The sequence below is a fragment of the Astyanax mexicanus genome, chromosome 24 (assembly GCF_023375975.1).
Source record: "Astyanax mexicanus isolate ESR-SI-001 chromosome 24, AstMex3_surface, whole genome shotgun sequence".
NCBI classification, from domain to species: domain Eukaryota; kingdom Metazoa; phylum Chordata; class Actinopteri; order Characiformes; family Acestrorhamphidae; genus Astyanax; species Astyanax mexicanus.
The window spans coordinates 4,312,802-4,329,505 of record NC_064431.1 but is presented as its reverse complement, the minus strand read 5'-3'; the positions used below and the strand labels follow the sequence as shown (position 1 = coordinate 4,329,505).

Sequence of the window (16,704 nt, the reverse complement as noted above, 5' to 3'; positions counted from 1 at the left end):
AAATCTGTCCCACCCCTCCAGCTGCTTTCTCTGGACCCCCGACGAGCCAGCCAGTCCCACATCCCCACCAGCGCCACCCCATACTCTCTCTCTCTTTCTCTCTCTTTTACTCTCTCTCTTTCTCTTTTACTCTCTCTCTTTTACTCTCTCTCTCTTTCGACGACAAGGGCTACTTGTGCTCTCGCGCTCACACTAATCCATTTTAATCAGGAAACGGACCAATCTCTCGCCCAAATGGGTGCGTCACATGTGTCCTGACTGAATGGTGGTGTTGGGGGGGGGGGGGGGGGGGGTATATGAAACTCTGGCTTATGTGGATCCATGTCACATGTGTTCTCTATGTGTGTGAGGGGGGATATGGTGAGGAAGGGGTGTGAAGAGGGGGGGCTTCCATACTGATAGAATTAACATGAGGAAATGGCTAACCAGCTTTCAGGCTCTGATGTGCCTCAAGTGCTTCATATTTCCTGGGAGAAGCATTTTGTGGAATATTAATCATAATATGATTAATTCGGTTGCTCCGGAGCACGTGTGCTGTTTCCACAAAGGCGGCTTGAATGGCGACTCTCGGGGTCCGCAGTTTTTTTTTTTTTTTCTTCACTTCCCCGCCGCAGGCTGTTGAGTTTAAACTGTGTTTAAAACTCACTCTGAGAGGAGGCGTCGGAGGGAAGTGTGTGTGTGTGTGTGTGTGTCCGTGGGAAGTGTGAGTCCAAGGTTGTGTCTACATGTGGATATATGTGTGTGTGTGTCTGTATGTGTGTGTGTGTGTGTGTGTGTGTTTAAGCGGCTCCATGATGGACTAATTGGTTTAGCAGCCAGGGAGGCCAAAGGCCAGCACAGCGTAGCGAGAGACAATGTGAACCTGATGTGGGGCGAGAGAGAAAGAGAAAGAGAGAGAAAGAGAGAGAGAAAGAGAGAGAGATCATGTGTGAGGCATCTCTCCATCCCTCTTTCTCCATGATCTATCCTTTCTGTCTCTGTTTTCAGAGACCATCTCCCAGGACGTTTAAAGGGCCAGGCCCATAAAAGCCTCAAAACTATGCTGTGATGTGCACTGCAGGTTAAAGATTTAGGATCTTGTTTGTAGGACAGGTCCAGGGTGTTTTTCGGCCTTGCTAAACAGTTTCCCTCCGCTTCGAGCCTCTGTCTGCCCAACATCTGGGGTTACTCTACTGCATCTCTACTGCAATAACCCTAGCAACACTCGTTTAAAACTGTAAGGTTTCATCCATCAATCCAGTTACCATTCGGTAGCTGATATACTGTAGGATCTGATGTTGTTTGTTATGGATGTTCATATGTATCCTGTTTAGTTCAGCCCAAAATTTCAGGTGTGAAAGATGATCATCCACTCAATAAGAGTAGAAGAAAGAAAAAATGAACCAATCACGCAACCCTACACGCAGCACCAGGAGCAGATAGCTTCTGCAATTGCAGCAGACCATACCAAATAAAGTGGATCCCAGGCCACTAATCGTAATCGTAACTCTGGACACTCCCAAGCTTGAAAGAAGCTTTTACACTTGACCAAACGTACCAAACTCATAGAGCAAGCATGTAAAAACGCCTTTTAATGAGTGAAATGTTTGTGATATGGTCAGAGTACTTCAGGAATCAAGCTTTTTAGACAGGGTGAAATGGGAAACAAAAGCTGTTGTGCTTGGAATATCCTATAGGTTACCGCAGTTCAGTACTATCCAGTACTCGCTCACACCGTCGTATTTAAATGATCTGTCCTCGGACAAAACAGGATCTTCTGCAGTGGAGGAGGGTTTGAGCTGAAACGGGTTGAATGAAGTGTTCTGGCCATTGATTGGGACTGGAGAGACACGTACTTGGCTGGGTTTGGGCCTCTGTGCTCTCTCCTCATTATTATTCATGAGAGCGGGGCTTTCGGGGTGCTCGGCGGGTGGGATTAGGCTCGTCCCTCAGCGCTTGTTGAGCCGGAGGCCTCGGGACAGGGGGCTGGCTGACACTGCTGATGGAGTATGATGGGCCTGGCTCTTGCTTCTCTTTCTTTCTCGCTCAACCTCGCTCTTGCTTTGCTGGCATTTCTCAGCGCCTGGCACTCTGGCACTCTGGTTTTCTCTTGGTTGCTCTTACATCACTCTGTTAGGGGATGGATGATACCTCTGATCTGTCCACCTCTGTCCTCTGTGAACAGTGACAGGAGGACATGAACAATGGAGTGGTAGGCAGAGATTGCTGTTGGTGACAAGAAGGCAATGAGGGTAAAGGACTATAATCAAGCGTGGCCCAAAACCCAAAACCATCATCAATGGCCCAGTACTATAACTGAAGCCACCACTGCTTTATGGCCATGTTTTCAAGCCACAATCATTGAAGAGCTCTATCTACCTTCTAGGCCAGGGGTCAGCAATTAAATTTGCCCACGGGCCAAATATTTTCCAAGCCATTACGTGGCGGGCCACAAAAAAATTTGTTTTGGAAAATGAAGTGTATTGAGACTGAGTGCTAAAGACTAGTAGCTCTCCAGCCTAGAGGGTTGTTGAACCCAATTGCAAAGCAGTTCACACCAAACCAGGTAAACCCAAAAAAAGAATAAATGTATTAATTAACACACCACTCCTTTTGCAACATCGAACTCTTGTCATCAGAGTTGCGTTCCAATACACTATCGCTGCCCCGGCTAGTGAATGAGACACGGCTGGGAAAAATGCCCTTATATGGAGAATGGGTGGAAGAATGGAGAATGGAGAATGGGTGGAAAAACTAGACAGAGAGACAGGGTGTAATGGAAACAAAAGCTTGCCAGAGATGCATTTTTTTTTTTTTTTTCACTATCGTTAATTATAGTTCAAACTACCTCATGGGCCACATGCCCATGCTTGTATGCCTGCGGCCGCCTATTTCCGACCCCTGTTATGGGCCACTATATATATGCCTATATAGATCTAAACTGTAGCCCTGTATCTGCTGTAATGCAGATAAATTGGTCACAACCTCTACACCATCCATCACTGAACACTAGTTGACCTAACCTATTCTCTCTCTCTCTCTTCTCTCTTGTCTCTCTTCTTTTCTCCGCAGGTGATGAGTATCCTGAGTAACCCCAGTGCCATGCCCACTCAGCCCCAGCACGACTTCTCCATCTCTCCACTCCACGGCAGCCTGGACTCCTCCAACCCCATCTCGGCCAGCTGCAGCCAGCGCTCTGACCCCATCAAGAGCGTGGACAGCCTGGCCTCCTCGCAGTCCTACTGCCCTCCCACCTACAGCGCCACTAGTTACAGCGTGGACCCCGTCACCGCCGGCTACCAGTATAGCCAGTACGGCCAGAGTGAGTAGCTATATCCTGTCACAAATACACATTCTGTGTCTGCATTAAGCTTGAAGGGTCATACATCAATGACATCAAGTCTGACGTCAAAACCAGTCCAGCACAATGTCCAACACACCTGTACTGGACTAATCACTTCCATGACAAGGTTAAACACCCAAGGTTTGAGTATAAACGATTGGAGAACCATGACTATTAGAAGCAGGCCTTCAGTTGGTTAAAAAAAATAGCACTCCTAAGCTAGTCAGAATGTTTGCACTTTTAGCAATGCTAGCTGTAACATCAATACTTAATGAACATTCTGTATTAAATAAAAAAATGGTGCTACTTATTGCTACCAATACAGATTGGATAGATTGCATTATACCTTCTTAATTACAATGTCCCATTTATCTGGCACCCTCAATTGTTAATTGATAACAACTGATAGCTAGCCTTAATCCTATAGCAGATGTTTAACCTCACTTACAGCTTATACAAGTGTGAGTATTTCCAATGATCAATTTAATACAATCCCATTACTTTTGACACATTTGGGATTGGACATCTTCAACTCCTTAAGGCTTAACCATAAGGTTATTTTTATATTTTTAAATCTACCTGTTTACCACACAGAAAAAAAAACCTATGTGATTGTTCGGTGTTTTATGAGGTATTTCAAGAATTATATTTATTTAATAGAACTTAATGATATAATGAGAATATTGACAATGTTTGAAACATTTATATTGGTCCATTCATCACATTGAGTCAAAAAGTGAGAATATACAAGAATCTCTTAAATGTAGAAAGCCTTGATGCATCAAATTGGGAAATAATAGATGTGATGTATTGGTTAAAATTGTACTTAATTCATTGAATAATCTAAATGATTAGTCTAAATGATTAAAGTCCACTATGAAAGCTTAATTTATTAGTTATTACTTTTTAATGTGTACATCAGTAGGACACAGACCATTCTGTGGTCCAGTCATATTTGCTTATGTAGTATAACCATTGTGAATCAGCCAGATGAACTAAATCAAATTCAATTGTGGTGAAATCTGTGATTTTATGATGCACAAGAACCATAATTGAATCTAATGTCTGTGAGCTCAGAGTCCATTAATACATCTATAAACGATGATTTGCTGCCAGTGCTGGTGTTAAATCAGGGCCTAAACGACGAGGCTAATTTCATTATCACCTGGCCACTTCAGCAATTCTAATATACAGTCATTCAGCAGAGGTTACTAATTGGTTTCCTTTCACCTGCAGCAGCTCATCAGCGTTTTCGCCCAGTGGCACCAGTAGGCCTTATCCTTATCCAGTCCCAGCAATCCTAATTGCTTCCTTTAGGGGCAGTCAGGGTGCTGAGTCGGGGGGCGATCAGCGTCCGAATCTCCAGCCCTCTCCTGCCCTGACCCCTGTGGCCAGAGCGGCAGACACATGCTCCTGATAAAGTGCTGCTCTGCTGCCCCGGGGGCAAGTGGGTTAGTCACACTGGTTTGTGCTCCACTGGGAATACGGGCACAGGGGCCACTTCAAAGCCAGCCCCTTACACCCTGAGGGTGCCACTGTCCTCTTAGCCACCTCCTTCACACATGTATACACACACACACATGCACACACACCCTGGCAAAACACACTCGCTGGCTCAAATGCGCGCCTCAGGGCAGGAAAGGACTGATTGATTGAATTAGCATAATCAGAGGCTGATGTTGTCACTTGGGTAGAGCGGAGTGGTGGTTCTACACCCGTCTCCTCAGTGTGGTAAAGAGCAGTAAAGCCACTCCGCTGAAGTACAGCATTATAACGGTGAGTTTTGAGTGAAGTTTCTCCAGCACTAAGGCTGGGTGCAGCAGCATAAGCATTACCTGCTAACCACATCACTAGCTCTTTCACCATTTAGAGGCGAGTTTATTGCTGTGTTAAAACAAGCTACGTGGGATGAACTGCTGCTATTTACGCAGTATTTACGCCTTATTAGTGTTATGGTTAGCGGCTAATGCTAATGCTGCTGCACCTAGCCTTAGTGCTGGAGAAACTTTACTGAAAACTTACACTTAGACACTTAGAAAAATATTGTAAATATAAGCTTACTGTAAAAAAAAAAACGGAAGTGTTTTAGTCACTCAAATGAACGGCTTTCAGAAGAGAAAGAAACTTTTTAAAGACTTAAGAATTAAAAGACTTTTTAAGAATTACAGTTTTCGAAGGGAAACATGGCGACACCCTTGCTCACTTCGATGTAGGCATCCTTACTAGTGTCACTTAAGGTGTGTGTGTGCGTGTGAGAGTTTGTGTAAGAGAAATAGAGAGTTTGTGTGTGTATGGATACAGGAATATAATGCTTGATCAATATGAAGGTGGCAGGGCAGCTGGAGGCCGGCTGATGAGCGAGTGTCAGGTTAATTACGGGAGAGATTGAGCGACGTGGGCTGCTTAATGACTGGGGGATGCAGTCCTGAAAGGGGTTTGATGAGGAAAATGAAGGGGGGATGAGGAGTGTGTGGGGCATGAAATCCAAGATGCCAAGAGTAATAAAGAGTGGCACACACACACCCAAATACACACACACAAACACACACACACACACATACTTCATCATTACTTAATGCCCCATGCTTTTATGCTTCTTCGACACCAGTACTGAACTATTGTACTGCAACAGGCAGCTTAATTCCAGTTTTTACAGTTATTATGGGGTAAGGGGTATTAAGGGGTCCCCCCTTAAATGTGAGTCTTGGTCCTCCCAAGGTTTCTTCCTCCTCCTGCAGCTCTGAGGGAGTTTTTCCTTGCCTCCGCACTCACTGGGGGTTCTGTATTCTGTATTTTCTATATGTAATGTTTTGCCTGATTCTTTGTCCTGTAATCATGTTTCTGTAAAGCTGCTTTGTGCCAACACCTGTTGTAAAAAGCGCTATACAAATAAATTTGATTTGATTTGATTATTTACTTTTATCAGTTTGTTATTATTTTCTATGGCTTGGTGAAATAGGATTTCTGCAGGATCACTAGTACCTGCACTTATTCATTTATGGAATATTTAAATACTGTATTTTTCGGGCTATAAGGCACATTTAAATCCCTTTAATTTTCCCAAAAATCGATAATGTGCTTTAAAATCTGATGCGCCTTATGTATGAATTTTACCAGTCACATATTAAAGAGCAGTAAAGCCACTCCACTGAAGTACAGCGTTATAAGGGTAAGTTTTCAGAGAAGTTTTTTCAGCACTAAGGCTGGGTGCAGCAGCAGCAGCATTAGCATTCTAGCATGCTAACCGCAGCGCTAGCTCTTTCACCGTTCAGAGGCGAATATGTTGCTGTGTTAAAACAAGCTACATGGGACAAATAGCTAGCTGATAGCGCCCTGGGTTACCGGAACACTCAGGGTTCCTCTGTCTAGCGCTATCTGCCAGCATTTGCGTCCCGCTAGTGCTGCGGTTAGCAGCTAATGCTAATGCTGCTGCACTCAGCCTTAGTGCTGGAGAAACTTCACTGAAAACTTACCCTTATAGACAAAAGATTGGAAATCTAAGCTTACTGTAAAACAATAGAAGCTCTTTACTCACCCAAATAAACATTTTTCAGGAGAGAAATCTGTGTAGGTTAACATCCAGTGCTCATTTGACTTTGAAAGAAAATGTATTTTTTTAAGAATTACAGTTTTATATAATTAGGCGCTTCCCCCAGCTTCCCCATTAGAAGGGAAGCATGGCGACACCCTTGCTCACTTTGATTTAGGCATCCTTACTAGTGTCGCTTAATGCTCTTTATAATCCGGTGTTCCTTATGTTTGAAAATAGACATGATGTTGATAGTGCTCCTTAAAGGAGTTCCTGGAGGTGCTGAACAATAGCTTCTGCTTTTCCTTCACGCTGTGAAGCTCCAGCTCATCCCAATTAAATCACCTCAAATCACCATCTCAGTTCATCAGGTTTAGATCAGGGGATTAATGTGGAGGACTAACACTTTTCTTTTTTACTGTTTACTACGTAATTCCATATGTGTCCCTTAATTGTTTGAACATATTTAATAATAATGTACTATGTAAAACTAGGTTAAGAAATAAAGAAAGGCATTGAATGAGAAGGTGTGTAGTATTGTGTATATTTATGTATTATACATTGTGAAGGTGTAGCCTTTGACTTTTTTCAGATGTCTGTGCTCATCACTATCTGTATCTCTCTCTCTCTCTCTCTCTGTGTGTGTGTGTGTGTGTGTGTAGGTGCAGTGGACTACCTGGCTAAGAACGTGAGTTTGTCCGCCCAGCGGAGGATGAAGCTGGGCGATCACTCCGCTGTCCTGGGACTTCTGCAGGTGGAGACAGGACAGGCCTACTGATCCCCACTGGACCCGACACAAGCGCTCATATTAACACACACAGCTCCGTCTCGGACCAGTCTCGGACCAGCCCAACATCCTGGAAATCTGGGAAATCTTTTGAAAAAAAAAAAAAAAAACAGTACAAAACAAAATAAAAAACTGGTCCAATGTAACGTTACCCCATTCCAGTTGCCGAGGCCAGCCTCAGAATGGGTAGAAACGCCCTCAGCCACTCCAATCAGTGACTGCTACGTTTAGCATTCCTGTCTGTATTTCCATTATGCTGTAAATAGTTGTCTATGAATTCTGATTTAATTCAAATTGATAATCTTTTTTTTTTTTGCTATTGATATTGTTCTAATAATTATCCTCTTCATAGTTGTTGTAATTACGATGATTGTACTTTTTTTTTTTTTGCTTTCCTAACATAACATGTCTGCACCATTCTGCTCCTCCTCTTTCTCCTCGCCGAAGCTAAAAACATCATGTGAAATGCTAGCTCTCGTGCTCTGCTAGCATGCTAGCGTGCTGCTGATGGTTTTTCACTTTCCCCACGTCCCGGAGCCCCAGTGCTCCTGAGCGATTTGACCTTCACTTTCATATTTCACTTGACATTCCATACGAACTTGGCCACTCTGTGGGAAGTCTGGCTAAGTGCATTCTGCTGGGAATTAGCGTCGTCTTTTTGCAAGACAAATGTTCTTTTCCCCACCCCTCCCATGACCGTCCTGTCCTTAGCTGTCCTGGGGGAAAGGGCATTGTCTTAGGAAAGAGGATTTGGGGGGAAACATTGTGCATTTGATGTTGTTTGTTAAGGCGGAATCTAAGTCGCTAAACACTAGCCGCTAACACTAGCCCATACCTCAAACTTAAATTTGGTGTTTCTAAAGTTTGCTTTTTAGTCGGTAACCATAACAATAGAAGTAATCTCAAACCTAAGCCTCGTTTTGAAGGAACATTTGTGCAAAATAACAGAAATGCACAGGTCTCTACAGTTTGCTTTTTTCTTGCTAACACACGCTAGCCCTTGTCACAACCTCAAGCCTCATTTTAAAAGAGAAGTCGCATTGAAAATAATTCAAAAACGTACAATTTTTTTCACTTTCTCCCAAATTTGGAGTCTTTGAATTTTGCTTCCTAGTCGCTAAACAATAAAAAAAATTCTCGGACACAATTTTAGTGTTTCAAAAGTTTTTTAATTCTTTTTAATTGCTAACCACAACATTAGCCCCTGACTCCAACTGAAGCTTCATTTTAAAAGCACGGTTGCGCTAAAAATAATTCAAACATGCCCAGTTTTCCACTTTCTCTGAACATTTCTCCATGTTTGGAGTCTTTGAATTTTGCTTACTAGTTGCTAAACACAGTGTCGCAACCCTAAACCTTGTTTTAAAGAAACATTGTGCAAGAAACTGCAAACACACAGTTTTCTACTTTTCCTAAATATTTGTTTTTCTTTCTAACCACAATGCTAGCCCTTTTCCTTAAACTTAGGCTTCATTTTAAAGGAACAGTTGCGCTAAAAGCTGAATATTTCTCAAGACAGGTTTGCTGTGTCTGATGTTTGCTTCTTTGTCGCTAACCACAATGCTAGTCCTTGCTTCCAAGTTGAGCCTTATTTTAAAGGATTTAAAACAATTCAAACATACGCAGTGTTCCACTTTCTCTGAATATTTTTCCATGTTTGATATCCCTGAAGTTTGCTTCCTAGACGCTAAACACAACCTCAAACCCTTAAAACTCGTTTTAAAGGAACGTTCGTGCTGAAAACTAAACAAAAAGGCAAACGCAAACAGTTTTTAACTTTTCTTGAACCTGTCTCTAAGTTTAGCGTCTCTGCAGTTTTTGCTTTTTTTCTTGCTAAACACAACACTAGCCCTTACCTTAAAATTAAGCCTCATTTTAAAGAAACATTCAGTGCATCCAGCTTTTCTTCTTCAGTTTTCTCTGAATATTTCTGTGAAGTTTTTAGCTTTTAACTTTTTAACTTAGTACCGGAGCTAGAAAGCCAGTATAAAGTTAATGAACGCAATTAGCATAACAAGCAATTAGCATCACACAAACTGCATGCCTGAACCATCGCGAGCTCGCCTCAAAGCGTGTCGAGTTGATAGGTAATCTCAAATAGACTTGCTTATGTGGCTCCTGACACGGCGTGACACACTGTTATCTATAAAAAATGGACGAAATTCACACGTCGAGATGAAAGAACACCTTTGCACATGTGGAGTTTTGTGACCAAGTATGAATTTCTGGAGCATTCCACTTTTTTATATATTTTTTATAAGCGGGTAACCCCCCCACACAACACACACACTCTTCACCCCCACCCTCTTTCAACGCTCCTGGGAAGCGTATAGAGAGGCCCACAGGCTATGGCATTCACATGCACTTTGGCAAATCAAATAATCCTCTCGACCAGCTAAAGGGCACCGGTAGCGGCACATCAAATTCTCACTCATATTTCCATTTCTCCTGCCTTTCTTTCATTTCCTGTGGTGCCACTCTTCTACTCTCCTCTCTCTCTCACACACTCTCTCTCACTCTCTTTCTCTCTCTTTCTTTCTCCATCGCTTTTTCTCCTCTCCTGCATCAGCCATCTATAGAACCAACCAACCAGCCAATCAGTCAGCAGGGCTTCTTTAATTCTTTAATTTATCCTCTTCTCTTCTTTTTCACACTCATGTACAAAATCTGCTTTCTTTTTTTCTTTCCCTCCCTAAATAAACTAGTGAATTTTGACCTCTGTGTAGCCCTGTTAGATCACACCTCAACACAGTCTGTTTAGTTGCTTATAAATGGAATTGTACAGTAGACCAAGCAGATTGTTTATTGTTTGTTTATAAAGAGTATGTTTTATACTAAAACAAAAAAAATGATGTTCAGTGGTAGATGAAACAAGGGATCTGCGTGAGTCTTCTAATGTATTTTTTTTTTGTTTTTGTTTTTATTTTTTGGGGATCTAAAGTTTATGTGTTGCCTTTACTGTTTTTCTACTTCTTTGCTATTGCTCGATATATCGATCGATGTATCACTTACGAATAGAAAGATACACTGACATGCCATAAGTCATGGGACAGCTGTGAGTGAAATGAAAGTTGTGAGGTGTGGTCTTGTGGTCTTGTTAGTGAGGGTGAACACTGGCCAGCATGTTCATTGAAAGGTAACAGCACATTCGATTTCTGAAATTTTGCCACGTGTGTTTGGGGAATGCATCATAAAAGGACACACACACACACACACACACACACACACACACAAGCCAAGTATCCCACAAGCCAGTGCAGCATTATTTAGCTTCTGTGGGACATGACAAAAGTCATGGGACATGACACAATTCATGGGACACAATACTAATCACAATACTGACCCATGGCATGTGGCATGTCAGTGTAAAGTGTATTATCTTTGATTACTGTGGTAAAATCTTGATGAAATATGATACAGAATCCATGCATTCCCAAATTTTCCAAACGATTGTGGAAAAAAAACCCATACTTTTTGGACGCTTCTTAAGCACCATTAGAACCGAACAGATGGAATACGTGGATCTCATCCCTGACGGCAAACGGACAGAACGCTCTTCATGAACTGAAAAAAGTGAATCGCTCGTACTTTATGATGAAGGACTGATGAAAAAATGACTCATATCAGAAAGAATGAATCGTCTGCTGGACCAATAAGACTGTGGAGGGAACACAGCCATGCTTGGTGCTGCTGGGGTCGCCGGTGTCTCAAAGGACTGAGCATAAGAACTCCTTTTAAAGGCCTCGGCGTGTAGTAAGACTTGTACTGATGACAGCACTGGTCGAAGGATGATCCATCTGCCCCCCCCCCCCCCCCCCCTTATCCCTGATTCTGATCCTGTACATTTTTACCAAGAACCTGATTAAGGAACCTGACTAAAGTGCTTCAGGCATCGACCACCCGTGGCTAACATGCGTTAATCAACATTTGGATATTAAAAGTGCATCACCTTCCCCCGACTCTGAGCCCCAGCCCCCCGACAGTTCTTAAACATTTTGGTTAGGATTTGTGTTTATGCTTTCTTCCCTTTGGGTTCAGCATGTGTGTGTACGTTCTCATGGTATAATTTATTCTGCTGTATGACGTAGTAGAGTAGTGGGAAAATTGTATTTGGTAATTTCCTTCAGCCTGTTGGTGTCTTTCCTGTAACACTGGCGTAAATGTTACCAATTAAAGCTCTTAAACAGACCTGGGAGTATTCATTATTTTGTGTTATTGCGCATTGACAGTTGTTTCTGATATATGATTTAAAATATGAATTAATAAAAAAGAGTTTATGACAAATTACTCAACAAAATTGGATATTATAACCATAGTCTGGAAACAATTTTTGATATTACTAGTTATTAACTATTAATACCCAGATTTCTCTGGATCCAGGTTCAATAACTGTAAAACATTTAGCCAAAAGGCTATGATGTCTGCATGAGTTTTTAGAAGCTCAATAAATAAAAATAAAAAATACTGTACAACAACACTGTTATCAGAATTCCCCTTTAAGGCGGCGCCTCCCACTAGTTCCCAACAGTAGAATACAACCAGACTGGAACATGTTCAGCAGTATCCATGCACACCATCTAGTCTAACACTAGAACAGATAAACCTATTCTTTATATATGGTATACATTATGGTACCACTTTAAAATAAGGCTCCTTTATAAATATTTTATAAATCATTTATAAATAAAGGAGTTTATTAATATTTATTAATTAGGTAATAAACACCTAATAAGCAGTTTGAACATGAAAACATAAATAGGAAGGACAACAGTGGCCTGACGTATAACAAATAGTGATTCCACATTCGTTTTTTTTTTTTACATTTCTGTTAATAACTTTTATAATATTCATTTAACTATAATAACATGTTAAATGACTAAACTGACTTCCTGTATTATTTTATTAGATATGTTTAAAAAGTAATTGTCACTGTTGTTCTTTCTTTTTATATGTTGAAAGTGCTTTATTAACTATTAATTAACTTCCACTATTTATAAACCCAATATTTATAAAGTCAATCAATCAATCAACCTTTATTTTCACTCAGGAAAACTTTGAGGGTGACCCTCATTTACAATGTTGAGGAGCATTTACAGCATCAAAGGGATTGAAAACTTCACATGTCCTTACTTATCTTAAAGCAGCACTAGTTAGGATTTTCTTGATTTTTGATCTTTTTAAAGAAGTAAAATCACAGCTTGAAACTCACTGCAGCGCTGCATTGAGGTCTAATAGGAGGAATAGCGGTGCTCTCGTGTCTGTGCCGGAGCTCCTCTGAGCTCAAACCAGACTCTGTAAGTTTTCCAAGGCGGCCGCGACCAACGCTCACGAGAACTGCGACCTGCTTTCCGACCTTCAGTTTTAACAGTTCTACAAGGACTACTGGTTCATTCTTTACAAACTAACATACAGACACTCTGGCAGAAGCTGGAAAGAGCCGAATATGTCTGTGAAAGCCAGAAAACGAGAAAGAGAAACGAATCTGTCTTAAACATTTATTACACTCTGCAACTGTAGGGGGAGCCCACGAGCACAAAATCTCAATCCTACCTAGTGGAGCTTTAAGTTTATTTAACTGAACTGAGTTTCATATGGTTATATTTGTTGCTGAATAAATGTGATGGGGTCCATTTTGCCAATGCCTTGAAATGGCCCTGTTTCACACCCAAACCCATGGAGCTTCATTATGAGGTCTTAAATCATAGCAGTCATATAATTCAACATCAGTTATCTCCATGCATTTCTATCAAGGACCTCCCAGCTCTCTGCATGTGTGTGACTGGGCTCGGGGCTCACCGCTGTGCACAGCTGTAGGAAGCCATTAATTCCACCGGAGTCCAGCGCTGAAATCCCCCTCGCTAACGTCTGTCTGCTCTGGCCCGACTCCACGGACTGGGGTCTGATGTCTCAGACTGCCGCGGTTTCCCCTGTCTAACACACACACACACAAACACACACATACACACACACATAGAGGAATTTGTGAGCCTCAGCTGCCCCACACATTACACCGACACCACTGACACTAAATACATTCTTCTAATGGTGCGACAAGCAGGCATCTCACACATTCACGGCATCTGTGGATGGAGGAATCGTAGGTGGTAATGTGTTCATCACTCGTTTATCATGATCGTGTGTTTATAACAGGGCTGTCAACATTAACGCATTAATGCATGCGGTTAATCTGGAAACATTTTTTAATGCTAATAAATTCTATTGTAATTAACCCCTTTTAAACGCCTTGTCCTGTATACGGGTTAAAGGTGTAGGTGATACAAAAAACATTTTTTTCAGTAAAATAACTTTACATAACTTACACTTTTATTTACATTCTGAAAATTTGAGGGTTTGGAATCTCCTACAGGACACTTGGAGAAGCTGCCTGTTTTTTCTCTGCTCCACTTAATAAATTATTTATTCCAGATCAGTAACAGGAATGAACCCAAATTCTGCAGGTTTGAAAATAGACGTAGAACTAGACAAATATAGCGAAAATATAGGTTTGGAGGACATGAACTGTTTGATTTGTATTCAGGAAATGATTGCTTTTAAATTAAAGTTTGGGAAGTAGCCAATTTAATGATTTTATTCATTATATTTTTCCACTAGCAGATTTGCTTAAATATTCTTTTATTTTTTTTATTACAATAAAAATTATGCTCTTCAGTAATGTTCCTTATCAAACATGAAAGTTTTTTATGAAAGGCTTAAATAGAATTCCTCAAGATTTAGTGGTGTAATATCTGGCAGACAATTGACAAAAATCCAGGCCTGTAATGTGATTTTTTTTTAAATCGATTGACACTTATCAATCACTAATAGATCAGCATAGATCATGTTTGGTACACTGATCAAGCAAAACATTATAACAACCCTGTTTCTTTGCCCACTGATCATTCAGGAGCACTCTGTGGATCCATAAATACACACTGTAGTCCTGTAGTCTACTGTTTCTGTTTTTATGCATACTTCAGTATCCTTCTTTCACCCTGTTCTTCAATGGTGAGGACCCCACATGATAGACCACCACAGGGTCATTTTCAGTAATGCAGTGAGATACTGTGTGCAAAACAACTTTTCAACAATGCATCTTGTGTACAATGTAACAATGCCATTTATTCCAATTGTTTACTTTTGCTCACTGAAACAAAATATTTAAAGGAATATAAACGATTATCAGTCCACATTTAATTACAGGATTAATGCATTTAAGAACTGTGCACTTTTTTTCCTAAACACTTTTTTTTCCATTTTCTCACAATCTACCAATTGTTGCAACCATTTAGCTCCTACTCAGCTATATATCCCACCTGAAGGGGTTAAGAATAGCACACGCCTCCTCCGATATATGTGAAGTCAGACTCCGCCTCTTTTTGAACCACTGCTGATGCAGCATTGCCGATTAGCATCACAGCGCTAACGCTCGGAGGAAAGTACAGCGATGATGATCCACATCACCCTAGGAGTGATAAGGGGAAAGAGCGCCATCTAGTCTACCCACCCAGAGAGAGCAAGGCCAATTGTGCTCTCTCAGGGCTCTGGCAGCTGATGGCAAGCTGCATGACTGGGATTCAAACCAGCAATCTCCCGATCATAGTGGTCGTGTTTCAGACAGCTGGACCACTCGGCACCCTGGAACTGTGCCCTTTAAATAACTTGGTAATAACTTATTCCATGGTAACTGATAAATACAATATAATGATGTACTGCAATATAATGATGTACTACATTACCCAACCCACTCATTAGGACTGCTGACACAGATGAGCAAATGTACGCAAACACACAGCTTGTCTAGTTCTTGTAGAGACAAGTTTTGCCAAAAGAATAGGACCCTCTAAAGTGGACGATTGTGGATGAGGGGAATGCGTAAATTGTTCTTTTTATGAGTTATGGTCACTCAAGTCCGTCAGCTGTGCACGTGTGTGTATTTGTGTGTGTGTATATTTGTGAGTGTGTGTATTTGTGAGTGTGTGTGTGTGTGTGTGTGTTTGTGTGTGTATTTGTCAGTGTGTGTGTAAGGGTGTATGTTTGTGGGTGGTACATCCAACCGTCCCCTCTCCCGCCTTGTGTTGTGCCGTGTCCAGGATTAGACCCAAGCGTGTGTTATGGTTGTCCCTTCTGCTCTAACGTGCCTCCTGAGGCCTCCACCTCTGTCCCTCGTCTCCTCTCCCTCCTTCCCCTCCGTCCGCCGCCGTTCCCTCGTTTTGTGCCTCTCTCCTCTCCCCTCCTTTGATGCCGTAATTGATTGACTACAGGAGGAGGGATAAACAGAACCCACAAGAGCCAATTCCGCTCGCCTCTTCTGCAAAGGTTCTGATAAAAAAAAAAAAACAGGTCGCCGGCACTCCACATACGGCCGCCTGCACTTAGACGTACGGCCGTCAGAGAAGGTGGCTAGGTGCCACGGTGGCTTAGCTCTGCGACTTTCTCCAGGGGCTGGGGCTTGTGTCCTGCCGGTAATGGGCTTGTTTAGATCAGAGGGATGGAAATGAAACTCCTGAGCTCCAGGAGCAGAGAGGGATGCCGGTGGGCCGCTATCTCCCAGGAGGCAGAGGGCCGTCCATATAGGACTGAGCCTGGAGAGCGGCGAGAGAGAGAGAGAAAGAGAGAGAGAGAGAGAGAGAGAAAGAGAGAGAAAAAGAGAAAGATGGACCTCGATTTGGATCTAATTGAGACGAGCAGGGGGTCGCTAAAACGCTGGGCCCTACGAAGCGAGGCTGGACAGGCATGGAGAATGAGACACCAGAGTGGGCTTCATCGGCCAGGAGCTGAGAGACTTCAGAGAGCTGAGAATGAAGGAATGATGACGTTTACTGAAGGTGCTTTAATGAAGCCATGAGTGCTCCACTTTCTGATCTTCTGCTTTCTACTTTGACACACTTGCTAGTCAAAAGTTTGGACACACCTTCTTCTTCACTGTTTTCATTTATTTATTTATTTATTTATTTACTTTTTTACTGAAGTCATTTAGACTACAGAGGAACACATAAGGAATCATTTAGTAACTTAAAAGTCTTTAACAAACCAAAATACTTTGTAAAAAGTATTTAGATGCTCATA

At 41.9% G+C, this 16,704-nt stretch overlaps 1 protein-coding gene across 2 annotated transcripts in view; it reads left to right on the top strand.

The window, feature by feature from the left end:
- pax7a (paired box 7a) overlaps positions 1–11,826 on the top strand; it is a 76,261-nt gene extending 64,435 nt beyond the window's left edge. For both annotated transcript variants that reach the window (XM_049471639.1, XM_049471638.1), the window contains exons 8-9: positions 3,052–3,301; positions 7,514–11,826. In XM_049471639.1, coding sequence (XP_049327596.1) covers positions 3,052–3,301; positions 7,514–7,629 — 366 coding nt within the window. In that variant the 3' untranslated portion in view covers positions 7,630–11,826. The remainder of the gene's footprint in view (positions 1–3,051; positions 3,302–7,513) is intronic.
- The last annotated feature ends 4,878 nt before the right edge of the window (positions 11,827–16,704 follow it).